Here is a 27,679-nt window from a genome sequence, read left to right on the forward strand (position 1 = left end):
GAAGGATTTGAATGAGGTAGTACCATGTTACATGCAGTCAAGCTAGGAGACAAGCATGTGGTCTGGTAGCCTTGGGAAGAACTAGACAGACCACATACTTGCAGCCAGGACTCATGAAGTGGTTACTTCAGAGAGGGAGCTACCCTACAACAGTGAGACTAAAGCTGAGCCACAGCTGCTTGTAGGTACTGATGTTCCCTTGGACAGAGTGACTGCAAAGGTAGAGGTGAGTAGTAGTACCCAGGCAGACAGTGAGGCACCACTGTCAGAGGATGCCAGACTTCCTGTTGAAGGGGAGCTGGGAAGGGTTACAAAGAGAGAGGTGAGAAAGGCTCAGCTCTTAGACCCTACATTACAAGGCCTGAGGCAGCACCTGATTCCCAAGGGAGGGAGAAATCTGTATACTGGGACAAAGGGTTACTGTAGAGAGAGTGGACCCCTGAGGGAGGGCTAGAAGGTGAGAGGATACAGCAGTTGGTAGTGCCTAGAGACTGCCATCTGGTGCTTCCAGCCATAGCCCATGATATTCCCTTTGCAGTTCATACGGGCATAAAATGTACAAAGAGGCATATTATGCAGAACTTCTATTGGCCTAGAATTTCCAGAGATGTAACAGGGTACTGCAGGACCTGTGAGCAGTGCCAAAAGGTAGGCAAGGTGGAAGTACTCTAGGGTGAAGCACCTAAAGACCACCCCTACCATCCTCAGACTAATGGTCTTGTTGAGAGGTTGAATTCTACAATCAAGTCCATGCTATGAGCATTTGCAGACCAGTTTAAGAGGGAGTGGGAAAATATTTGCCTCATCTGTTGTTTGCTTACAGAGAGTTTCCCCAGGAATCCACAGGTTTTTCACCCTTTGAGTTGCTGTATGGGCATAGGGTGAGGGGACCTCTAGATTTTATTTGAGATGAGTGGGAATGTGAGTGTGAATCTCACAAGGGGTCTGTTGTGGCATACGTCATAAACCTCAGGACAAGGCTCAGGGAACTCATGGGCTTGGCCCAGGAGAACCTGTCAGAAGCCCAACAACAGAAAAGGGTATGGTATGACAGGAATGCTCAAGCTAGAGAGTATGCTGTAGGGCAGCAAGTAATGGTTCTCATTCCTGTCAGAGACAACAAGCTGCAAGCAGCTTGGGAGGGACCCTACAAGGTGGTAAGAAAGGTAAGTGATGTTAAATACATAGTAGAACTGCTAGGCAGGAGGCAGGGGCACAAATTGTACCATTTTAACATGATGAAACCTCACCATGATAGGGAGGTCCTTGTGCTGATTATTTATAGTGGATTGCAGGAGGAGTCTGAGGGAGATGTGGTAACTGATCTCCTCAGTGAGGCTCGGACTGACACCTCAGTGGAAGGGGTAGCAATGCCCCAGCAGCTATCTCCTACCCAGGTTTGAGAAATCAGAGCAGTGTTACAGGGGTTTGGGGACATGTTCACTGGGAAACCAGGGTGCACCCACCTGGTGCAGCACCAGGTGGATACAGGACCCCAAAGGCCTATTAGATAGGTCCCTTATAGGGTGCCTGAGAGAGTTAAACAGACTCTGAGGGAGGAGCTACAGGAGATGTTGGAACTAGGGGTAATTCAAGAGTCCAACAGTCCCTGGGCCTCCCCAGTGGTGCTGGTGCCAAAGAAGGATGACAGCACCAGGTTCTGTGTAGACTACAGGAAATTAAATAGTAACACAGAGTCAGATAATTACCCCATGCCTAGGACAGATGAAGCCCTAGAGCAGCTGGATGTGGCTAAGTATCTTACCACCACTGATCTTACCAAGGGTTACTGGCAGGTGCCCTTGACTCCCAGAGCTAGAGAAAGGTCAATCTTTCTGACTCCTTTTGGTTTGTACGAGTACACAAAGATGCCCTTTGGGATGACAAATACCCCATTGGCTTTCCAGAGGCTGATAGAACATATCCTAGCAGGAGAAGGTGGGTTTGCCCTTGCTTACCTAGACGATATTGCCATCTACAGCCATTCCTGGCAAAAGCACCATCACCATGTCAGCAAGGTGCTGGGCAGACTACAGAGGGCAGGTTTGACCATTAAGCTGAGCAAATGTTAGGTGGGTATGGCAGAGGTCTCCTACCTGGGACATAGAGTGGGGGGTGGTAAGATCAGGCCAGAACCTGCCAAAGTGGAAGCCATTCAGACATATCCTACACCTGTTACCAAAAAGCAGGTGAGGGCATTTTTAGAGACAGCAGGGTACTACAGGAAGTTCATCCCCAGTTATAGTACCATAGCTGCTCCCCTCACAGACCTGACAAGGAAAAACAGGCCAGATAAGGTAGTGTGGACCCCAGCATGTGAGCAGGCCTTCCAGAAGCTTAAAGAAGCTTTGGGAGGACCCACTGTGTGAGCCAGTCCAGATTACAGCAAATAATTTGTTGTGCAGGTGGATGCTTCAAACAAAGGGGTGGGGGCTGTACTTAGCCAGATTTCTTCAGAGGGAGAAGAGCACCCAATGGTTTATCTCAGTTGTAGGCTTCAACTCAGAGAAGAATGCTATGCAGCTGTAGAAAAGGAATGTCTAGCCATAGTGTGGGCACTGCAGAAACTTCAGCCTTATCTATATGGAAGACAATTCACTGTAGTTACAGATCACAGTCCCCTAACATGGTTACACAGAGCCAGCCAGCAAAATGCCAAGTTGCTAAGATATAGCCTAGGGTTGCAAGCATATGATATGTCAGTGCAGCACTGCAGTGGGGTTAGCAATGCTAACGCAGATGGGCTGTCAAGACAGAGAATGGGGTAAGGTGTACTCAGATAGACCTAACCCTCTCAAGCAATGTTTCTCAAGGGTCATTTGAAAAACTAGCTTGAGTTCTCTGGGGGGGGGGGGGATATATGTGAAGATATGTGAAGGGTGCCAGCCTAGAAAGATAGAATTTTCTAGATAATTCTATGTCATTGTAAATATGAATATAATCCACAGGCCTGTCCTGTTAAAATGTAAGAAAACCGTATTAAATGTTGAAATTCAAAAATGTAACCACAGTGCACTCTGGTGGAAGAAAGCTGATAAGTCAAGCATTGTATGACTAATCTCAAGGCTGGGAGACATAATGTCTGGACTGAGGAATTCCTTCTATTGTTTAGAGACCAGAGTTAATTGCTAGATTTTACATATATAATGTTTTTTATTGCTGTAGTTTCCCGGCCAGGTGCAAGCTTACTAAGAAAACTAAGAAATGTAAATTTAGAGTTTATGTTAGCCTGGGAACTAGAGAAGTGTCAAGAATGATGTAATCTAAAGTATGTCAGCAGTGATGTATTATTTTTAAGACTTTCTCAGAGAGAGAAAATCAGAGAGCATTTTGGATTTTGTCTAAAGAACACCACTCACGAGTATTCTGCCTTTGCTCTATACGTAAGTTTATTTAGAACTGTGGTTGCCCTTAGAGTTAGATAAGAGTTTAGTCAGATTTAGTCTAGCTATTTTCTATATTTATGTCAGACTATTCTACATTATTATATTAAGCATTTTCCTGTGATTTCTGAACTTTTGACTACCACGGTGTTGAATTGAGAAGATTTGTCTTGTGTTTTTATTATTTGTTATTAAATATTTTTAAAACTTTCCACTGTGGCTGTTTTGTGTAGAGATAATTTAACTCTAGAGTACATTGCATGTATATAGTGATACTGTACAAAGCCACTCCAAATAAGCCTTGCTGTTCATACACTTACCATTTAGATAATAATATTGCAAAGTATAATTGGACACCCTTTGGTAAGGGCCTTATTGGTAGCTGATATCAATGGTTGGTGGCAGCTGGTACTACCTTATAGACTGGCAAGAAGGGGCATAAATGGAGAACCTGTGCCAGCCTTCCCCAGAAGTGTCTGTGTGTTTGTGTATAACTCATTTCATAGAGTGTGTGTGTGTGTGTGTGTGTGTGTGTGTGTGTGTGTGTGTGTGTGTGTGTGTGTGTGTGTGTGTGTGTGCATGTGTCAGCTACTTGGGTAGGGACACAAAGCACTGGTTGGACAGAGAGGATGCTGGAGGTTTTAGCTTGACCACTAGGCTGAGATCTGGACCCTATAGCTGTGCTAGTGGGGAGTCTTATTGGGGATCTGGAAAGAAAGGGAGAAACCAGTCCCAGACTGACTGTGATTTCTGTGTGCTCTTAAGGGAAATTGTACTTTACTGTGTGTGTACTTGTTATCCCTCCCAATGTGGATACCCCTCACTGGTGTTAGTGGTGAGGATTGAGGCTCCTTGATTACTGGGCCAGTGCATGGGTGTCACAATAATAATAAGAACAACTATAATGGTAATCCAAAATGAAGGAAGAGCTAAATTAAAGGACTAGGCCTAAACATGTGTAGTCATGAAAGCAGGAAGGAAATGTTTTTTTTTTCTTTTTCTTTAGTTAAAATAAATTAAAGGGGGGAAGCTGAAAGATTATATATATATATATATATATATATATATATATATATATATATATATATATATATATATATAGATCTATGTCAGTTGATTGAATTTTCAGAAACTCGAAAGTCATATCGGAGAGACAATATGATCGAATTTCTGAAAACTCGACCATAAAAAAAAAAGCTCAAAAATCTTTGTTACAGTTTTAAAGAGGGGCAAGCCCCCTGCACCCCTCTATGTGGGGATTTGTGCCCCCCAAACCCCCTGTTAATTTTATATACCAATTTCGAAATCACACTACATTGATGAAAAAAAGAAGTTATGTATTCGCCATAACATTCCATCTGAGTTGTTGAATTCATTCACCTTCAACCTCTGAGTTTGGATCTCAGAATCAGATCTGACTTGGCCATATACTAAAGCTCTAAGATCTGAACTCTGAGCTCCTCCCCTATCCATACTGCTCTGCTCTCCCCTCATCCCCTCAGATCCAGTTTGCTACTGTAATACATGCAATGTCTCCAACATAACTATTTTCAGTATACATACACACACACACACACACATATATATATATATATATAAATAAACTAGAAAGTACTTCAGGAACTCAAGCAGGTGAAAATGAGTACTGTCAGCCTATCTGCCAGGCCCTAATTCTTATGGAAGGGGGATGGAAGGAGGGAAGGTTGAAGATGAAAGAAGTGAACAACTTGGAACATTATGATGAGTACATAGCTTCTTTATCTGAAGTTGTTGACTTCCTTCAATCTTCAACCTGTGGGACAGAGTCCCCAGCTACAGTAATCTTGGCAGGCCTTCATGAAAGGATATTCCAGTGCATCACGGAAGCAAAGCATGTCCTGTTTCTAGAAAAAATGTCCAGTTTGTAATGAGATATAAAGGCATGAGAATTTGCCCAAGTGGCAACTGCACAGATATTATCAATGAGAACTTTAGACCAAAAGGCTGAGGATGTGGACATAGATCTAGCAGAATGGGTCTTAATTTGAATGGGTATGGAAAGTCCTTTGGAAGAATACACAAGAGAAATACAGTTGGAGAGCCAGTTGGTCAATGTGACTTTGGAGACAGGTTTGCCCAAATTAGACTTTGAAAAGGGTACGGATAGCTGATCAGATTTTCTGAAAAGTTTTTTTTCTGTCTAAATAAAAACATAATTGTCTATGTACATCCAGCATATGAAGTTTATACTCTCCCTTGTTTTGAAAGTTGGGGAAAAATGGAAGATTGATGACCTGATTGATGTTAGCTTCAGAAGAAACCTTGGGCAAGAAAGAAGGATTAGTACACAGAGTAACTCTGTTTTTGTGAAAGATTAAATATGGTGGCTTGGATAATAAGGCTTGAAGTTCAGACACCCTCTTAGCAGAGGTGATGGCCACTAAGAAGGCAGTTTTCCAGGGTAAGTACTTCAATTCAACTTTTTCTGTAGGTGCAAAGGGAGGCACAACCAAAACTTGCAAAACCATAGAGAGATCGCAAGGGGGAGTGGGATTTTTGACTGGTGGGTGAAGCAGAAAGTTACCCTTCAAAAAGGCCTTGCACAATTTGGAAGAGGTCAAAGAAGATGAGTTTTCCCCACTGTGAAAGTTGGGAATGGCTGCCAAATGAACCTTCACAGTAGAGAAACTAGCTCCATTATGGAAACAGAGGCTAAGAAGTCCAGGATGGCAGGAATAGGCACTGTAAAGGGGTCTAAATGGTACTGATTGGCCCAAACTGCAAATCATTTCCATTTGCTATTATATTGTGTTGCAATCAAAATCTTTTTTCACTGAGGATGAAAGCCTGAGAGTTCTAGCCATCATTGAAACTGGAGCAACCAAGCAGTCAGTTTCAAGTTCAAGATGTCTGGGTGGGTCTGTCCTGATGGATGGGCCAGAAGATCTGGAATGGGATCCAGTGTCCATGGCAGTAAACCAGATGAGACCAAAGGGAGGGAAGCCAAATTTGCCAAGGCCAAAAGGGGACAATGAGGATTACCTTGCACTTCACCTCTGAGCTTTCTGCAGAAAACTGGGGATGAGGGGATAAGCATAAAGCAGATGGGTGGGGGGCCAAGCATGGACTACAACATCTCTTGGTGATTGTCCCCAAGGAGGGATCAGGGCTAAGAACTCGCTGCATTTTGTGTTGGAAGGAGAGCCAAAGAAATCATGTCAAGGTTGACCCCAGTTCTGGAATATCATGTTCACCACTGAAGAATTGAGAGACCACTCATGAGTCATCAGAATGGTTCTGCTGAGTTTACCCACCAAGATGTTTGACGTCTCTGGAATATGCATTGCCAGTAGAAAGCGGTTGGAAGAGATTGCCTACTGCCACAAACTCATGTCTTCTCAACACAACAGGTAAGACTTGGTTCCTCCCTGTTTGTTGATATACCAAACAACTGACATTTTGTCTGTTTGAATTGCAATTTTCTTGGCAGGGAGAGAGGAATGAAGTGCTTACAATGCTAGAAGCACCGCTCTCATCTCCAGGACATTTATATGCAAGTTGGTCTCGAGATGGAACCACGTGCATTGGATCATTTGACCCAGATAATACCCCCACCACCCAAACTAGAAAGTATCTTTGGTCACTGTGGAGGGAAGGATGAAGGGTCAACCTTGTTGGAGAACCTTTGACTGGGGCCACCAGAGAAGGGATTCCCTGCATACTCTAGATAACCTTATTGGGTGACTTAGTGGGTATGACAGTAAAGACCATTGGACCACCAGGGTGCATTGAAGTACTGTCATATGAAGTCATGCTACTGGAACAACAGTAATGGTGGCAGCCATGAAACCCAAAGCCCTGAGGAAAAGACTTTCTGGCAGAGAAGGAATATCCAGAATTTGTCTGATGTAGAGTCTTAAGGTAGAGATCCTGTCTGGAGAGAGGATAGCTAAGCAATGTTTTGTATCCAGATGGGCTCCAATGAAGTCTATCAGTTGAACTAGTTGAAGTTTCTGGGAGAGAAGGAATATCCAGAATTTGTCTCATGTTGAGTCTTAAGGTAGAGATCCTGTCTGGAGAGAGGATAGCTAAGCAATGTTTTGTATCCAGATGGGCTCCAATGAAGTCTATCAGTTGAACTAGTTGAAGTTGTGACTTTTTCAGGTTGATGGAACTGTTCAAGGTTGAGGCTAGCTGAAAAAGGTAGGCTCTGGCTTGGATGAGACAATGCCTGATGGAAGCAGTGAGTTGCCAATCATCTAGGTAAGGAAACATATGGAATCCTTGCAGTCTCAGCTGATCTGCCACTACTGACATGCATTTGGTAAACACCCTGGGGACTGTGGTGAGACCAAAGGGGAGTACTCTGAACTGGTAGTGATTGGCTTCCAGCTGGAAGCAGAGAAACCTCCTGAAGCCCCTGTTCATCTTGATGTGATAGTACATGTCCTGGTGGTCTCCAGAACACAGCCAGACATCATTCTGCAGGAAGGGCAAAGGGGGCTTAATCATGATCATTCAGAACTTTGATTTGGCTACTGATTTGTTGAGGTTGCTGAGATCCAAAATGGGTCTGAGGTCTCCCGTCTTTTTGGGCACTAAAAATAATGTGTAGTAGATGCCTGATCCAAGCTGGTCTTGGGGGACACTTTAGAAGACTCTTTTTGTGAGCAGCTTTGAAATCTCTAAGGATGTAGCCTCCCCCGATTGAGTGGAACATCAGGGAAGTTCCTGGTTGGAGAGGGATTTTGAAAAAAAGGGTATGGAATAACCTCTGGATATGATATTTAACACCCAGTTATCATTTATGATGGCTTCTCAGGCTGTTAGGTGTAAAGACAAACATCTACCGACTACCGCCAGAGAAGATCAGCTGGTCAATCCTTCAGGATCTCTGATTGGGCCTGTTGGAACAAGCAAAGGATTGAAAGGAAATTAGATATGGGGGAGAGGAGGAAAAAGAACTGGAGTAAAGGAGGGGTTAGTTGTAATAGAGTAGAGAGGAAGACTAAATAGATTCATGGCAAGGGCAGGTCCATGAGTTTAATAGGTGGGCTTTTAAAGTGTTTTTAAAACAGTTGGAGATAGTGATTGTTCTTACATATAGTGGTAGTTTATTCCATACATTAGCAACAGAGTGATTGTAGAGAAGTTTGCCAATGGATTTTTGGGGCTTATAGGTTTCTAGTAGGTGTTGATCAGAACTAAGAAGAGTATGATTAGGAGTATAGAGACAGATGAAAGTTGAGACAGCAGGACAGGAGTTGGGTTGGTTTAGAATAGAGTGGGTTAGTTGTAGTTGAGGCAGGAGGAGTTTTTGCCGTAACTCTAGCCACTGTAGATTTTTTAGAGATAGGCAGTGGTGTGAGCGGTATAGTTGATTTGCTGCAAATCTGGCTATTTCATTATATGTGAGTTCTAACTTAGTTAAAATATTAGATTGTAGGTTGGTAAGGATTGGAGTGGCATATAACAGGGAGGGTAATAGGTTTGTGCAAGAGATAGTTTAGATGTATTAGTGAGGAATTTTTTTGTTTCTATAGAGAAGGCCAAGTTTTATGAGTTTTTTATGGGCTGCTGAATTTGAAGATAGAATTTTAGTTGGTCATCAATTATGACCCCCAGTAGTTTAATATGGGGTTCTACTTTGATAGCTGTGTTGTTGAGGGAGGAGAGAGTGAAGGTAGATTTGAGATGTTGAAGAGATTTAGGGAGGAAGAGGAAGAGTTTAGTTTTACTAGGGTTGAGTAGAAGCTGGATGATTGTTATCCATTTTTCAACTGAGAGGAGAGATTCTTGGGGAAGGGTGAGGAGGTGGGGGAGATTGTCAGAAGAAGAAATTATTGTAGAGTTCATCAGCATATTGTATTAGAGAATAGTGAGGACAGGAAGTGTAGAGGTTGTTAGTGAAAATGTTTAATAGTAGGGGTCCAAAAATGGAGCCTTGGGGAACCACAGTTTGTACTGGAAGGAAGGAGAAGGATGCAGAGAGCCACTTTACAGAGGCAGCTAGTGAACCAAGAAAGAGCAGAGTTGGAGAGATAAAGGTTGGATAGTTTAGACAGAAGTAGGTTGTGAGACACAATGTCAAAGACATTAGAGAGGTCGAGGAATAGGCAGGAGACTAGTTAATAGTTATCACAAAATCTGGAGATAGTCTGTGTGAAAAATATTAGTGCTGTGGAAGTACTGTGCTTGGGGAGAAAGCCGTGTTGGCTAGGGGTTAGGAGATTTTGTCTTGGAAGATGATCTAGCAGCTGTTTGTGAATGCACTTTTCTAGAATCTTTGAAAGGGGAGAGACATTAGATATGGGCCTGAAGTTAAAGGGGTCAGTGGATTTCCCTCCTTTACCACCTATTAATAACTCCATGAAAGTCAGTGCAATAGCTATCAAGTGTGTTACTGTTTTAATAGATGTGATCAATTTGTTTTACTTGTATATGTGTTACACAAGAACAATACTGAAATAAAATACTCTTGATTACTTAATGATCCAGTATAATAAAATAAAAAATAAATGGATGCATCATCTGTATTAACCAATATGCAACTAAAGACCTTAAAAGGAATTACACTATACATCTATATATAGAGTCATAGGAATATACCAGGCTAATGACCACCAGAGCCTTTATAAACCCAGTCGTGCAACCCATCCCAATTGTGTCCCTATGTATCATGGGTGTTTATTAGGAGGGGTTATATTAGTTAGGAAGTTTTTAGAGGTTATGTGGGGGCTATGTTAGTGTTTACAGTATTGTCTGTCTCTATCTATCAAAGATATGGGGGCCAGACCCAGGATAAATTTCCCATCCTTTTGTCAGGGTTAGGCACACTTAAATACGGTAAGGAATGGATTCTCATTCATATGGATGGAGACCCTATTCCAGAACATGAGGAGCCTGTAAGACACATATCTGTCTTGTCAACAGGCCTAATTTATGTCACAATCATAAGGTAAATTGTTAGATCTAAGTGGTTCTGATGCTGCTCATTTTGTGGATGTGCAAAAGGTTCATCAGAAGTGGATCCAAAGATGCCCTGTATGCCAGGCATAAATCATCTCTCAGTAACCTGTAGGGCACTGAGTATAGAGATAGGGCTGTAAAATGATCCATACAGGACAATGTGTTTATAACCAAGATTCTCCTGATAAAGAACCTTTGTGGGCATTCCAAATGTTGGCTATATCTGGTCAGGTACATTCTAAAGGAGGCATTATATTAAATGATGCATCTGATAAGAGCTAAATAAAGTGTTACTATGACTTCCTTGGACCTGAATACTGTGCCCTTACTTGTTTGGTGGGCAATGCAGAATGATTTTCTTACTGCCTTGGCCACAGTTTGGTAAAGACCAGATTACTCTCTACATATATTCCCAGATCCCGGACTACAAGGTCAACCCTTAGGGATGTATTATCGATGGAGTGACTAGCCTGGCTGACAGTTTTCCCAAAAGGCACCATATGTACTATATATATATATATATATTAGATATAGATATATATTAGATATAGATATATAGATATATGCTTACCAGTTTAAAATGTCACTTTCATTGCACACTGAAATAATGTCCTCAAACAATATTTCAACCTATGAGCATTAAATGTCATAGTAATGACCTTCAAAAATCACAGAGAAGGCTAGTAGAAAGACTGCATATTTAATTTTATACAATAAGCTGTCCATATTATATAACCAACTTAATAAAATATAATGCATCTCTCTACATACATAGTTTTAAGATTTTTGTTCATGTGCCACGTAAATACATATAATTTAAATATAATATTCAAAAATCTCTACAGACCACTATAGAAGTGAGTGCAGAATTCATAGAGCTGTACTAAACTTACAATATGTCTGAAATATATAACTTAAAACATTTTGGTAGTATGCCTTTGAATTAAGACTTTACCTATCCCAGGAGAACCCATAACAGCTAATTATTCTAGTGTAATGTGTACAAGAGGCTGTTAAGTATGCAATTAAGACGAAAATTATATTAAGATGCTTTTAATTTAGGTTAAACAGCTGTAAATTTTTTTAATTAGCACAATAATACTTCTGTCCTCTATCAATTTCTTAATAAGGATATTGAATCTGTAAATATATGTTTCTTTACATATATAAAAGTCATTTCTGTTGCTAATTACTCATCAAGTACAACAGAAATTACCAGAGATAAGGCATTTGTAATATCTTGTTTTTATTTTGGCAAAGAAGCCATAGGCATTAAACATATGTTTTTAATACTATTCAGCAATACATTTACATAACAGATGGTCTGGCAATGTTAATGTCATTTAATAAAAGTGTGGCATTGTACCTTACCTTTAAGATGATGGAAATAATTCAGTAAACTACACAATCTTGTTTACAGAATGGCTGAGTATAAGGGAGAAATTCAAAGACTGCTGTACCTAGAGGGGTATCTACAGCTACAGTGATTTCACTAGAGAAAGTCACACACAAATGTGGCATTCTAGATGCATGGTTAATAAAAATTAGCCATGCTTGTTTCCCAGAGCCTTTAACTGGAATCGGCGAAGCAATGTAGAGTGATGTAAAGGAAGCTCTAATGTGCTATTTGGAGAGCAGTATGATAAACATGAATATCATAGTTTGACAGTGCACACCCGTTGAAGTCCATGGGAGCAGCAAGGCTGTTAGACAGTGCATGCCCATTGAAGTCCATGGGAGCAGCAAGGCTGTTAGACAGTGCACGCCCGTTGAAGTCCATGGGAGCAGCAAGGCTGTTAAACCTGCCGCAAGCAGGCAATGCAAAGGTTTACATATGCTGTGCGTGTAGGGACATACCTGGAACTGTCACACTGTGTGTATGTGCTTGTGCACATTTGTATACATATACATACTAAATCTAGAGCACTTGATAATAGTTTTCAGTCTTACAAAGACTGGCTAATCTACAATGTATGTACTATAACTGTGTACTATGTATGTATTCTACCTATGTTCCAAATTTCAGCTGTACACCACAAATATATTAATTACCTTTATTTTTTAAATTAATATTTTTTTGTTTCTCTCCACTGTAACTGTTTATGTGCTGCATACCACTGTAAAAACATGTCTCTTGTAATTTGTGTGTATACTGATCATGTCTAAATAACTAAATGTGTCTGTAATTTTTCTTTGTGGAGCTTTTCTCCCTGGGCCTCTGCTGAAATAGGGCCTTTTCGGTTCAGTCAGACACCCCTGGTTAACAAATGTAAAATATAAATAAATAAATATGTAAATGCATGTTTGTATAATGCCAAGCCATAGAGATGCATGGACTGGTAGTGTGAACAATAACATGGTTAGTTTGGAGAAGCAGTAATGAACTGCTAAAGAGTTTTTACTACATGCAGTTCTTGGGCAAGTCTGAACTCCTTTGTATTGCCATATTGTTACTAGAAATGACCACTGAAGGCCATAATAGTCCTACAGTGATAATTTCACTGAATCTAAAACAAAATCAGTGTTTTTTATTTTATATGCCAGTATACAGAATAATCATCATTATTTCTGTTAGCTCTATATATCTCTATTTTATTGTTGACCTTGTAGCTCTTTAATATGGACCTATATTACGCTAGACTCACCATGATCAATCTACAATTGCAAAGTGCTTGTTTTGGCAATTCCCACTGTAATATTAACTCCATTAAATTTATAATTGTATAGAACTGTATCTATATAAATTTAGAATAATTGTCAATACTGAGTGGGCCCACTCAGCATAGCATTCAACTTTTTTAATATACTGTAGAAAATGTATATTATCTATTGACTGGGGCTTTTAAGTACACAAGTACTTCTGAGTTTAATAATTAGTGGAATGTGTTTCTATATTGCTTCATGCTCTTAGTTTAAGATTTTAATACCAGTTTCCTGACAGCTTTTTGCATCTTATTAGTTTCTATGATATGTTGTGATAGTTCTCTTGAATTTCAATAAAGTTATTCCTGTTGTACCAAAATGTGTGTTACTGTATCTAGAAACCATTTTATGCTATGAAAAACTACAGTGCATTACTACCTCATCATGGCTTGAAATTGATATGCAATGTCAGTGGCACAAGGGGTAGCACACTATGCCTTTGGTGCAGAAGGCTGTGGGTTCTATTCCCACACCAGGTAGACTGATTTCTGATACTGCAGCACAGTATAAGGATGGTGCTGGCCTCCTGAGTGTGTCATTCTTTGAATGTTATATTAAACAAGCCCAGAGCTGGTGGTAGTGCACATGAATGCAAAATATCCCACCGCACCTATCGACAAGAATAGGAAAATTCCCTGATGCCATGGAGAAATTTCCTCTTGTAGTATTAATACATCTCAGGTTTCCCCTGAAAAGAGGCTAGTATTCTATTGGGACTAATCCAGTCAACAAAGGGTAAATAAATGAGATACTTTTACTGTAGAGCTATTTTCCTTTGTCTTCTATGAAAAAAATATCTATTTGGACTAAAGCGTCAGTCCTATCATAAGAAACACACGTAAAAGGAATAATAAACTGTTATGTGAAGAAACACTAGGACGTTTTGTTCCTGTAATAAATTACATGCTGATATATGTGTTCAACTGGCAAAAGGTCTGAAGAATGTTTCCATTGGTCTATCTCTTCCATTCATAAAAAGCTTCTTACCTTTCTTTCCTTAGTGAAGGCAGGGGTGACCTAAGATCAGCTGGCACCCTAGGCTATTTAGAAAGACTTTCTCACTTGCTTACTGTAAGGTGCCCTGGTGAATAATACCACATCAGTCTATGTGAGAAGGACTATGTAGAGATACTGGCTAAAATGAAGTTATAGTGTGTGTAAGGATACGGGTATGTTAACACATTTGAAAAAAAGGTCTGAAGAATGTTTCCATTGGTTTATCTCTTCCATTCGTGAAAAGCTTCTTACCTTTCTTTCCTTAGTGAAGGCAGGGGTGACCTAAGATCAGCTGGCACCCTAGGCTATTTAGAAAGACTTTCTCACTTGCTTACTGTAAGGTGCCCTGGTGAATAATACCACATCAATCTATGTGAGGAGGACTATGTAGAGATACTGGCTAAAATGTAGTTAAAGTGTGTGTAAGGATACGGGTATGTTAACCCATTTGAAAAATGTTTAAGAATGGAGTATATCATTATGAATATGCTCCTCAGAATATACAAGCACCATCATTCCAATCACAGTGCCATACAAGAGAAGACTTAAAAAAGTGTCATAACTTTACACAAACACACAACAAGGCATCATGACTGGATCTTATCATAACTAGATTGCTATGAGTTTGTTAAATGGCTGTCTAGAAAATTTACTTCGACCCCCAAAGTGAAACATTACTTTTTTTGAATACATACCAACTAATTATGATCTGAAACCTTCTCAAAAGGTATTGAAATATATGAGTAGTGGAACTGTGATGATACCCATTAAAACATTAATAAAAAGGTGTGACATCACAACGTAACTGTCTATAAAGCTGCTGGTTAATCATTGGTGCACTTTGCTTCTCACTGCTGTCGATGTGGTAACATAAAGTGTGTGATAGCTTTTAAAGCTGTAATTGTTTTCTGAAGCAGTTCTCAGGTGAATGCAACTGTGAAGTTTCATTTTAAGACAGCAAATCTCATAATAAACACCTTGCTATAGCAAGTGTTTTAAAGTGAGTTCCTTGTATACGAGCTTCTCGATAACAACGTTGTTTTTTCTCATTTTTGGAGCGTAACTGTAATGTGAAATGTACTACACCAATATAAGAGGTAGGCTGACAATACCTAACTTTCCATGTAGCCATCCAACTCTAAGATAACCCAGCCCTTAGAGCTGAGCATTTTTATGGTATAGGAAATGAACCAAGAATGCCATCTAGAATACGACAGTACATGCATGGCAGATGGTGACAGAGGGCACAGCAATTTCATTATCACTCATCTGTGTTCTATCATGCAAGAGAATTAGATCTGTAACCCAAAGATTTTATTGAATATAGAGAATCATGACACAGACAGAGTGTGTGCATGTCTGTATGCGTGAACGTGTGTGTATGTTCATATGCAGGAGATGTCTCAACAATGGTCACTGATCTGTCTAAAAGAACAAAGTGTAAAGGTTAATTAACAAGGAATGTGATCAAAAAGTTTCTTCACCAAGTCAGTGAGTGACATCTGTGGCTTCCCTTACATTATTCAATGAGGACATACATCAGGGTGGGACATACATGTACAGTTACATAGTTCCTTCATTATACACTTTGATACAACATGTACCTACTTGACTGTTGCAAAAAATTTTTTTAATCCTAACACAGTAAACTCTCAGTTAACTGGAACTCAAGCAACCAGAACTCTCAAGCAACCAGAAAAAATCTAAGAAATATAGTGCAGTATGAAGAATTCAGTTTTTCATGTGTTGCACTTTCGGTTTTTCTCCCACAGAAACATTCCTTACATTTTTAGGGTTTTAAAAAGGAAGACACACATAAATTCCTTCTTTCCCCAACCTGAGAACAAGTCAAACCAAACAAAAAAAAAAAATTCACTAAAATGTCAATACTTGCTCCATACTCACTCAGTCAGTTGCCTTCAGATTGCACATTATTTCTCCGATCTCTCACACACAGTCTCTTCAGCTTTCAAATGTGCATTCAATCTTTCTCTCTCCAATCTTGCACACAGACTCTTCAGCTTTCATACATCTCTCCAATCTCTCACACACTTTGCTCCTGCATTCACACATGCATTCACTCACTCTTTCTCTCTCCGATCTCTCACACACACTCTCTTCAGCTTTCTTACAGCTCTGCGATCTCTCACACACAGTCATTTCTGCTTTGATACATGCATTCAATCTCTCTCTCTCTCTCTCTCTCTCTCTCTATTCAGTTCATTCAGTTCCAATCCACTCAACATGCCACTGAAAATCATTCTGCGTACCATGCTTTCTAGTGGAAATATAAGTTTAAAATATTATTTCAGCCAGGGTTTTAATTACTGTATTTCAATATTAAAGTCAAATCAATACAGTGTTTATGGTATGGTATGGTATGTTATGGTATGGTATGGTATGGTATGGTATGGTATGGTAGTATTTGTCAGGTCTATTTTTAATAGTAACTCTCAAGCAACCAGAAACTACACTTATCCAGCATCTACCAATCCCCTGGGTGCCAGTTAACTGAGAGTTTAAACAGGAGGAAGAAAATAAAGCAAGCAACACATTTCTTTTAAGTTGGGACCTATGCTGCAGTGCCAGACAACTTCCACAGTCCAGCTGGAAATTCAGATTCCTGACTGTTTTATATTTTCTTTCATTATGCATTATTTCAAAGAATGGAAAACCGAGGAAGTAAATGCAATTTAAGGTAGTAATGACTTTCAATAAAGTGAAATAGTTAATCTTTCCATACTGACTGAATGAAAAAGTCACTGCTGGGAAAATAACCCCTTTAAGGCAGAACCTGTCTCTTTGCTCCTTTGAGTTGTATCTCTTCTTAGTTTAATCTCTTCAGGGATGACCACTTCTAAGAGAATATGATAATTTTATTTCAGTACAATGTAAGAGTGACATGTGAGGTAGCCAAAAAAGTATACTTTCAGTAAAATAAATTGACAAGCTCTATGTGCAATGAAACATTTTATACTTACCAGTTATAAATGTCCCATCTGAAACTGGTGTTTGGAATCTTAAAAACAAGCATATGACCTAACATATAAGGTGTACTCTTCAAGTTAAAGTTCACCATGTGCTGTCTTCATTCAATACAGCAGCAACCTCTGCCTACAGTCTGTCCTCGCACTTTCTAGTGCACAGATTTTGTTGTTAGTTTTACTTTAAGTATTTAACAGTATAAAACCTTCACCAGTCCTGTGGCAGCTGCAATGTTTCCTGCACCGGAAATAACAGCACCCCCTACCTGTGAGGTATTTAACAGTACAAAACCATCACTTACCTTGATGTCAGTGGGGAACTCATCTTTCTTCACCAGCCCTGTGGCAGCTGCAATGTTTCCTGCACCAGACATAACAGCACCCCCTAGCTGGGAGGCCTGCTCCTTTGTTTTTTCAGCCACTGAAAAAATACAACAAAAGTAAGTGAGTATAAAGTTAAAACTGGTACTCTAAAATTCTAACTTTCAAGAAGTAAGGGAACACCCTTCTTTTTATTTTCAGTGGTATGTAATAGTTTTTACAGGAGTAGATGTGTGCTTTTTCTATTCTCAGACATATGTCTTGAAACCCAAGTTACTAAGGTTAAACAAAATATAGCATGATAGGAGGTATACATAAATATACATGCATACAAATGTTTCAATCACAGGCATTAAAGCCCTTCTAGCTTGCCAATATGCCAAAATACTTGTTCCTATAATAAATGTCCAGACTCTTCTTAAAAATATCTAAACTAGTACTTGCTTTAATGTAATTTGGTAGTCTGTTCCAAGCATCATCTACTCTGTCAGAGAACCAATTAGTACACTTCTCATTCCTATAGAATCTTCTACATAGGTTATCTGACGATTCTCTAGTACTTTTTGATAACCCCAAACATTCCCAGAGGTAGTCGTCCCTAAATGCCCTATATACCTGAATAAGATCTCCTCTTAAATATCTGTAAGAGACATTGTACAAGTTCAGATATTTTAGTCTTTCATAATAACTTAGATTTTCACATCCATGGATGCCCTTAGTATATTTCCACTGTACTCTTTCCAGTTTGTTCATGCTTGTTTTCCTATAGAGTTTCCATATTGTTATTCCATACTCAAGTTTGAGTCTAATGTAACTAACAAACAATGACTTCATTATGTTTGATTTCCTACACTTTATAAATCTTTTTATACAACCTATAGTTCTATAGCTATCATTAGCCAATTGGTTGATATGATTAGAAAAACTCATACCTGAATCTACCCATATACCCAGGTCCTTAAATGAGTCTACAGTTTCAATCACTGTGTGCTGTATTAAATATTCACCTTTCAGTTCATGCCTCCCAAATCTCATATGCTAGGTTTTCGATGCATTTATCAACATATTATTCTCCTGTGCCCAAATGGTCAAATTAGTCAAATTATTTTGCAGACATGCCTTATCTGTAACATCTGTAATCAGTTTACCCAATTTCAGGTCGTCAGCATATAGACAGTAGAACACCTCAGATGAAAAAGTAAGGTCCGAAAGATACAATCTAAACAAGTAAGGGCGTAGTACAGAGCCCTGTGGGACACCTTGACTGTAACCAAGGATTTCACCTGTCCAGTTGGAGTGTGATACTTGCCATGTCCTATTTGTAAGCCATGCAGCTATCCATCTTATCAACAGTACATCAATACTTAGTTGCACTAATTTATTGATCAGTGTTTTGTGTATATCTAGTTAGTTGTGAGCTATCCAGTGAAAATACCACCAGCCAAGGAGGTACCACATGATCCTATACAGGAGTCATTTTCTTCCAGAATGTATTGTACTGGAGATAGAAAGTTACATTTATCAGTTTAATGATTAAACCAGGAGTCGGAGAGGGAAGGCCCAGCCTTTGGTATCGCTGATGTAGTTTGCCCAGTAAGCTATAAGAAGCAGTAAGAGTTTATTAAAATAAAGAAAGTAGATGCCATGCCAGGAATTCCTTTTTTACCCAAACAAATTTATTGTTAGCGCTTTTGTTCACCAAATAGAAATGAATTTCTTCAGATAACACTGCACCTTCATTTGTTAGTTTAAATAACCACATTAGCTGATAATTAGTGACTTTTGAAATTCCTTAAAGTAGCATACAATGTTTAAAATATGTTAACATACATTAGTACCTAACTGTATAAAACACTAAACATCCATCAATATCGAGACTTATATTGAGTATTATTGATGTATGAAAAATGAAAAATAAAAAATAAAAAATTAAAAAATTCAAAATAGTTAAAGCACATCCTGACTTTGATCATTACAAATACGATTATTGCAGGATCTTTTCCGGTACTGATAATAATATTTCTAGGGCTATTGAAATCAAAAAGAAAAACTGAATCATAATCAGCACAATTACGTCAATGGGCGGGTTTATCCACAACCACCTGAAGTTCAAGTGAACCAGAATACTGGTGTAAGTGCTGCTACAGCAACTGAATGACATCACAGATGACGTTTCCCTTGAAGGAGTGGAAGTTTAGGACAACCCACCCATCAGGCGTAGTGAACGTATTAAGGACAATTATTCAAGGAACAACATCAGTGAGAGATCTGAAATTTCCAATAATGATGCTCAGCATAACCAGGATTTCTGTGGGGGCCAAATGAAGAGACAGACTGGTCGACAGCAAGGAGGGAGTTGGAAATAACAGATGAAGAGACAGAATCAGTGCAGGAATTAGCCTCAACCTCTATGGATATTGAACTGACTCTAGACTCTGTTAAATAACCAGTAATCTTGACTAACCATGACGGTGACTTTAAAATTTATAATTTTTCTTCCCTAGAGGTCCCGCAAGAAATCATGGAAACATTGGCTAAAGGGCTTACCTTTGTACCTTCAATGAGGGCCAATTTATCTAAGACACTCATCACGACACAATGCAGTGGGGCAGTGGTAGCATTGCCGCCTCACAGCAAGAGGCTCTCTAGTTTGATTCTTGGCTGGGGTGCCTTCTGTGTGGAGTCTGTATGTCCTCCCTGCATTCATGTGTGTTTCCTCCGGGTGCTCTGGTTTCCTCCCATGTCACAAAGACATGCATCTGGAGCATTTCTCCCCAGGCCTCCACAGAAAACTGGCTTTGTTACAAGTCGGACTTTCCCGGTTAACAAATGTTAAATAAATAATAAATAAATAAACATTGGTCGATTTAAAACTATTTGTACGCAAGTTAAATCTTACTGTTTTATTTGGTAATCAATCCCATATTATGGAAGACATAAGGGTGGCCAGCGTATTTAACCCACCATTAAACACAATGCTAGCTATTTATGAAAAAGTGTGTGAAATGGGTATGAGAACTTTATTGAATACATCTTACAAGAGGCAAAATAAAAATAATATGAGCTGGAAGGAAAGAGACTTTTTGAATCTTGTGAAAGCACACAAAGTTAGAGTTATAAAACCAGACAAGGGAGGCAGGTTGGTCTTTATGGATAAAGCTGAATATGTTAATAGGATGCATCAAATCTTAGAAAGTGAAAGTTATGCTCCTGTTTCAATAAATGAATTTCATGGAACTTACCAAAGGGTCAGAACCATCTTAAATGACCTATTTATTGAAGCTAGTATCAGTTTAGATGTTTATCATTATTTGACTATGCCTGCACCCATGACACCTGTCATTTTTGGAATCCATAAAATCCATAAAGACCCTAATAACCCCCATTTTTGCCCCATAATTGATGGAAGAAAATCCATTTCTTATGCATGTGCCAAATTTGTAGATAATAAGATCAAGTCATTACTGGCTACCGAACAACAAATCTGTCGAGACTCTGGGGTGTTTTCGAACAAGTTGAACAGTATTGAGTTTAATAGAGATTATAACTTTTTGACTGTAGATATTAAAGATTTATATACAGTCATTCCTCAAGATTTGGGTTTGCAATGGGTTCGTGAATTTTTACACACAAAAGGTGTCAACAATCATGAGATCAATTTGACTGAGATGCTTTTGGATATTTTTTTTGGCTAATAATCACTTTATATTTAACAATGATCTTTTTCGTCAAAACACAGGAGTGGCCATGGGTTCACCATGTGGAGGAACCTTTGCCAAATGTGTGATAGCACATTGGGAGAGAACACTCCTCTTCCATAATGTGGACTTTATGCTACGCGCCATATAGTATACACATTACCAAGACGACAAGTTTTTTATATGGAAGGGGAATTATAACTCAGCAGCCAGTTTTGTACAGAATATTACTTTGCTAACCAACTTTTTACAATTCACATTCCAGTTTGAAACTAGCTCCAGCAGTTTCCTTGATGTGTCTGTAATTAAGGACACCAATGATGATAGGTATTTGGCAAAAAATTTCAGGAAGCCTACTCTAATAGTTTTTTAAATTTCCGGAGAAGTCACCCCTTCTATCACAAAAGGGATTCCATTAAGGGTCAGCTCATTAGGGCTGCCAGAATGGTTTACTTGGATGATGACTACCTTGAGGAATGTTTGTGTTTAAATGATAAGTTTTTGAGGAGAGGTTATCCTGAAAAACTGATTGATGAGTTAATCACTAAAGTAAACCGTAAAAGATGTTCTGGGCATTTTAAACCTATCCTTTGGAAAAGTGAGATTGATAACCATCCAGTTAATGTGACCATACAAGAGGGAGAATTAAATAATACTAATAATAATCTAGACAATACAGGAGGTTTTGTGACCAGTTTTTTAACCACTTTCTCTATGGATGCCAATAATTTGAGAGACATCATCCTAAAAATTGTTTTTTTATTTCTGAAGACAGTTCTATTTGTAATGTGTTAGGTAAAAGACTTCATATTACAATTAAAAGCGGTAGTAATCTTAAAAATATGCTTGAAAATTCCCTTGCAGTAAAATCAATTTATAAAGGGATGACCAAATGTGGAAGATGTCATTACTGTAAATTCACTGATGTTAGAAGAGAGTTTCAATTACAAGGCAATACATATATAATAAAAGGCAAGTTTAATTGTGAGATATCAGGTGTTATTTACCTTGCTAGGTGCCAAAACTGTGAAGGCTTCTATACTGGGAAGACCGAGCGGCAGTTAAAGCAAAGAATTTACAAGCACCAATATAATATTGGTAAACATCATAGCACCAATTGAGGCGTATCCCATTCATAGTTTTAAATAACCCATTATTGAGCAAGTATCAAAAAACATTAGAGGTGGATCATGGGAGAATATACTCAAACAGCACAAGTTACTATGGCAATTAAGAACTAAGGCACACGTCTTCTCGCGGTTAAATGAACATTGTTCAATAAAGTGTGCTTTGAAAATGAAAGCCCTGGAAAGGTAGTATGGAGAGATTTATACATGTATTTGAGTTTTCCTCGTTTTTGTATGGATGTGTTTAATGTACTTTTTATGATATACACATAATATGAATACATGCGCACATGCTTCTGTAAATATGTCTATATGGTTAGAGAGATATTTATGAAATTTTAGTTGATACATATTTTAACTTTTTGAATTTTTGAATTTTTTTATTTTTTGTTTTTTATTTTTCATACATCAATAATACTCAATATAAGTCTCAATATTGCTGGATGTTTAGTGTTTTATACAGTTAGGTACTAATGTATGTTAACGTATATTAAATGTTGTATACTATTTCAAAGAATTTTAAAAGTTAATAATTATCAATTAATGTGGTTATTTAAACTAACAAATGAAGGTGTAGTGTTGTCTGAAGAAGTTCATTTCTATTTGGTGAACGAAAGCACTAACAATAAATTTGTTTGGGAGAAAAAGGAGTTGCTGGCATGCAACTACTTTTTTGTTTAGTTGGTTGGATTTGTTTTGGTATTACAATAAAGAGTAAAGATGTTTAGTTTTGCTGAGAGATTCTTCGATGTTGCATTTGCTACAAGAAATTTTGCTAGCAATTGGAGGAAAATAAATGATTCACTTGTTTTCAGAGATTTCCCTTTTATTTGTGTTTGTGCAACCATGGAGCCAGCATACACATCTGAGTGGTGTGAGGGGCATAAAAAAATGTAAACATTATCACTGCGCCTTCTAAAAGATGGAAGCTGGCGCTATTCCTCGGTAAGTGGACTACAACCATCATCAGAGTAGTAGTATTGTACGAAAGAGCAAGAACAGGGATAATTTCAGGACAAGAGATGCAAATTAGGTTGGAATTTGACGTGTATTTATAGAAGGAGTGGAGGTACCCTGCCCTGCGCTGCTTAAAGTAGCAGTGCAAAGTACACTCGTGCTGCTTGGTCCATGTATGAGCTAATAAAAAGTTAATATATTATACAGTCATACAGGCAAAATTTGTCTTTTCTGCCTGAAATGTGCTTTAATAAATGTAGTTTCCATTACTCCAAATGCAGTTGGACATCTCATCATAAAGAATTTCCTGAAAGGTACTTTAAATCAAAACAAGACTGTTGGTGCAGAAGCTTGGAAAAAAATGTCCCTTAATATCAGTGAGAAGCAGTTTCTGAAAGGATTATGTTAAACCACATATTGTCTTTAACTTGTATCACTAAAGGCTTCTAGTGTCATCATGTAGCTCATATCATCAAAGTCCACATTTATTATGCCAAAGTTATCTTTTAGATAGGATTATGAAGCTGTGGATGCAGTTTACTTTCTAATATATTATATATATTTTAATATTTCTTCAGTGAAAGTGACTTAATCTACAGTCATTCACTTTTCCCCTTTCAGTGAACTTTGCATTCATATGTCTTAAAGACTGCACATGGTGTGCAGCAATTTAGCTTTTATGATAAACATTTCTAATATGATTTTCAGCTTTTTAACCATCCAACCTCATGCTGCCATATGAGAATATGAAGCAAGATCTCGTCCTCATAGAGTTATATTGTTCCTGAAATAATAACCAGTGAGTCTGTCATCTGCTGCATTATTTACAGCTGAACATAAAGAAGTTTCATTCATGGTAAAAAAGTAAACTTGGTAAAACTGGTAATAACATTTTCTGTATTCACTTTGGCTGAAATTAAGTTTGTGATTATGGAAAATGTTGATCCAAGTCTATTCTTCTAGGTGACCACCAATTAGCAAGCACTTAGAAAACTATCCTTATTTGCAGCCTAAAACAGTTTGTTGTATCTATATCTGGAATAGTTATTGAGATCAATTAATTTAATTTGCCAACTTTTTCCAAAATATACTAACTAAAAAGTAGTTTGTCACATGCTTCATATCAGTGTGAATGTTAAGAAAATATCTGATAAAGTAAAAGTTTTCCTTGTGCCTTTGTTGTTCCCACATGTCCTAGAATTAAAAACTTCATGGCTGTGTCCATTGTGTAAAAAGGAATAAATACGCAATCCACAGATATCAGGCTGGTGCTGTTTACCTATACCACCATATGCAATGGGATCATGCTTAGCCAAAGGTATGGTTCCCATAAAGTGATTCCCTCCCCTTAAGAACTAATGCATCATGCTCAGAATTTGGCTCATCAATTGTATCCATGCCGGCCAATTTGCGTATCCCAGTGGAATGCTAAAGTCTGGAATAAGTGGTATGATATACACATAATTGTCAGATATGTTAGATAAGGATACCTTACACAAGCCATCTGTCTGGGTTCCATTACTGTTTTCTTCATATATCTTGACTCACAATCCCCCGATCCCCAAATGCTGTGGCATTGTGGTGCACCCATTGTCACTTAGCAAACTGTGGACACATACTACTATATTTGGCTGCCTCCCTAACTCTCCTGAGCATGCATCTGCCTATTTGAGTCTGCTTGGCACACAGCGCTTATCACAAAACTATCCTTCAATTACTTTGCAATGTTTCCAGCTAATACAGTCCCCCGTGTATTTTTGCACAGTATCAGATAGTGTAGTTTTGTGCACTAGATTGTCAATAAAAGTTAAGGAATATGATTATTGTTCCAATGTATAAGTGGACCATGGAGTCAGTAACAGCACCTTGTGATCTGTGTTGTGTTAGGCTATTGTTGTATTTTAACTTCAAGGTTGCAACACATCACAGGAGAGAACAGCAGGCTTTTTTTTTGGAAAAGGGAAACATTTCCATTTCGAGATGTAGTGTGATCTTGGAGACACAGTGTAAAATAAGGTTTGTCAGGCACCAACCCTTTATATGCAAAATGTAGGGAGGCTTGACAACCTGTAAAAGCATGGAGCATATTTGTTTATGATATCATTGAGATGCTGATATTGTTTATAACATGATGCAAACTGCCTATGCCATTTAGCATTTTGATATTGGGAGGTTTGTATCACTAAAGTATAGTGCTATTGTCAACTTATTTGTGGTTGTTTAGGTTGCTATATAGCTCTCCATTGTCTAAAGTGTGTTACAGGGTAGTTAAAGAACAGGTTCTTTTACAGTAAAAGTTGTAAAATATATAACTGTAATAATTCACTTTGAATGCAGAATTCTGTGTAGTAGCAGGTCTTCTTTTTATATGGGCATTACAGCTGAATGCCAGTATTCTAGTCCATATGAAAGTTAAATATTTATTAGAAGACAACACTATTATTATGTTTTATTGATTTTTGCATATGCGAGATTTAACATATGTGATCCTTTCTGTTCATTCATTCATTTTGTGCACCAAACAAGCCCTGAATTTCTACAGTATATTTGTGCTCTGCTTTGTTTTAGTAGGAGTGAGTGTGCATTAAAAAGTATTAAAGAAAGGCTAATCAGATGTTTATAATCAGGGCACAGTTGGAAGGGAATGGTGCTATGTTAAGGAAAGCTTTGTACATTTTGAGCCAGGGTTGAAAATAAACACATTCTGTCATGTAAAATCTTAAAGAGTGAAACTAGAATTCAGAGGAGTGATTTCTTCTAAACAGTTACTATTGTTATACCAGTTATATATTGTACCTAGGTCTTTTTGTAGCACTCATGCATTTACAGAAGATTTTAGTTTCTTCATATACCCAGTAAGCAGATTGGTCCATATACCCTTTACAGGCATGACTTGGGTACCAGCATGAAAAACTTTACAATTGTTTACATTGTGCAACATCACCATTACACAATATTAGAAGACCAAGTGACTCTACCAGTGTAACATACACTGCAAATATAAAGCATGCAGATATTAAATTAGGAAAGATTGAGAATATAACTAGAAGCAATTTCTGGTGGCTGCAAGAGGAGTGCATTGCAAAGCACATTGTGTGGGCATATAATGGAAAACATAAGAAACAATTCATGGACAGTTTTAAGTATGAAACAAGGAAGGTACTAACCTCACCAGATCAAATAAGGGAGAGATTATGATCATATTTCAAAGAAGCATATCAAAATCATGAAGGGGGACAGATAAGAGAATGGTTCCAGAATGTAAAAACTGAACAGTTAGTGAGTGAGGGGAGACCATGTAAAGTTGAATAGGGCCATTACATTACAGGAGATTCAGGTGGCTATACAATCTATGAAAAGAGGTAAAGCCCCAGGACTGGATTCATTCCCTCCTGACCTCTATAGGTGTGTCACTAATCCATTATGAACAGATATTATGTAGGCAAATGATTCAAGGGGCAAGAAACATGCCAGACTTATTGTCATAGAGAAGGGTAAAGGGGATAAAACATAACGGATACGGCTGATTACGATACTGTCAAAAATTCTAGTGAAGAGACTGGATGAAGTTTTGCCCAGAATATTGAGATGGATTTATAAAATGTAGGCAGGGTCTAGATAATTGGTGGAACATGACCAGCTTTCTCTGAAGTCACCAAATACAGAATAGGAAAGCTGGGATAGTCCTATTTGGTATTAAAAAACTTTATATGATAATTGAGAGTTCTTATTTGAGTTACTGCAAAATAAATGATTACGAGAGGAGTCTACACTGTGATGCTGTGTGATGACCCTAACTTTTATATGGCAATAAATGAAGGAATATCTATGCAGGAGAAGATTTTTCAGGGGGCCATTTTCTCCAGGACTTTTTCTGTTAGTGACAGAAGAGTTGGCTTTACAAATGCAGGATGTTTTAGAACAGATGCAGATGATAGGTGGCACAGCCGTGTTTCAACTATAATGGCAGAAAAAATAGAGATGTGTTTGAAAAGTTCTATAAACGGTCAGGACTACAACAAAATTATAATAAAATGGTTTTGAAGAGAGTAGAATAAGGTAAAGAAGGAGATGCAGGCAAGGATATAAAGGAGGTGGACTACCTGGCCTACTTCAGGCTTTAAGTAGGATATACTTATCAAGGGACAGTTATAAGAAATTTAGAAAAAATGTACAAAAAGATAGGCAAATTTTTATAGAACGGAAGCGATAGAACATATACCACTGTAATTAAAATAAATGTTATTGAGGTTATGATTTGTCCACATGTTAAGTACCTTGGAAGACACACACCAGTGAAAATTGCTCACCAATTAATGGATAAGATACCGACTTTACTTGAAAAGTACATAGGTGAGCTACACAGACATAGAATTTCAAGTCAGGAATTACTGTCATTACCCTCAAAAGAAGAATGGGGGTTGATACATCTCACTTATAGACCATAGCATATGTATACAGTTTTTTGATAAGCAACTCCGATTGTAAAAGTGAGTACACTTTGGATAAAGATTGTTTATTATGTTCCTTTTTGTTGCTTTTTGGCATTGTTCATACATTCT

At 38.3% G+C, this 27,679-nt stretch overlaps 1 protein-coding gene across 1 annotated transcript in view; it reads right to left on the reverse strand.

The window, feature by feature from the left end:
• SNCB (synuclein beta) overlaps positions 1-27,679 on the reverse strand; it is a 720,540-nt gene that overhangs the window by 357,071 nt on the left and 335,790 nt on the right. Inside the window, exon 4 of the mRNA XM_044069350.1 lies at positions 17,317-17,435. Within this exon, the coding sequence (XP_043925285.1) occupies positions 17,317-17,435 (119 nt within the window). The remainder of the gene's footprint in view (positions 1-17,316; positions 17,436-27,679) is intronic.

This window comes from Protopterus annectens, chromosome 4.part0 (assembly GCF_019279795.1).
Source record: "Protopterus annectens isolate FY-2018-M chromosome 4.part0, PAN1.0, whole genome shotgun sequence".
Classification (NCBI taxonomy): Eukaryota; Metazoa; Chordata; order Ceratodontiformes; family Protopteridae; genus Protopterus; species Protopterus annectens.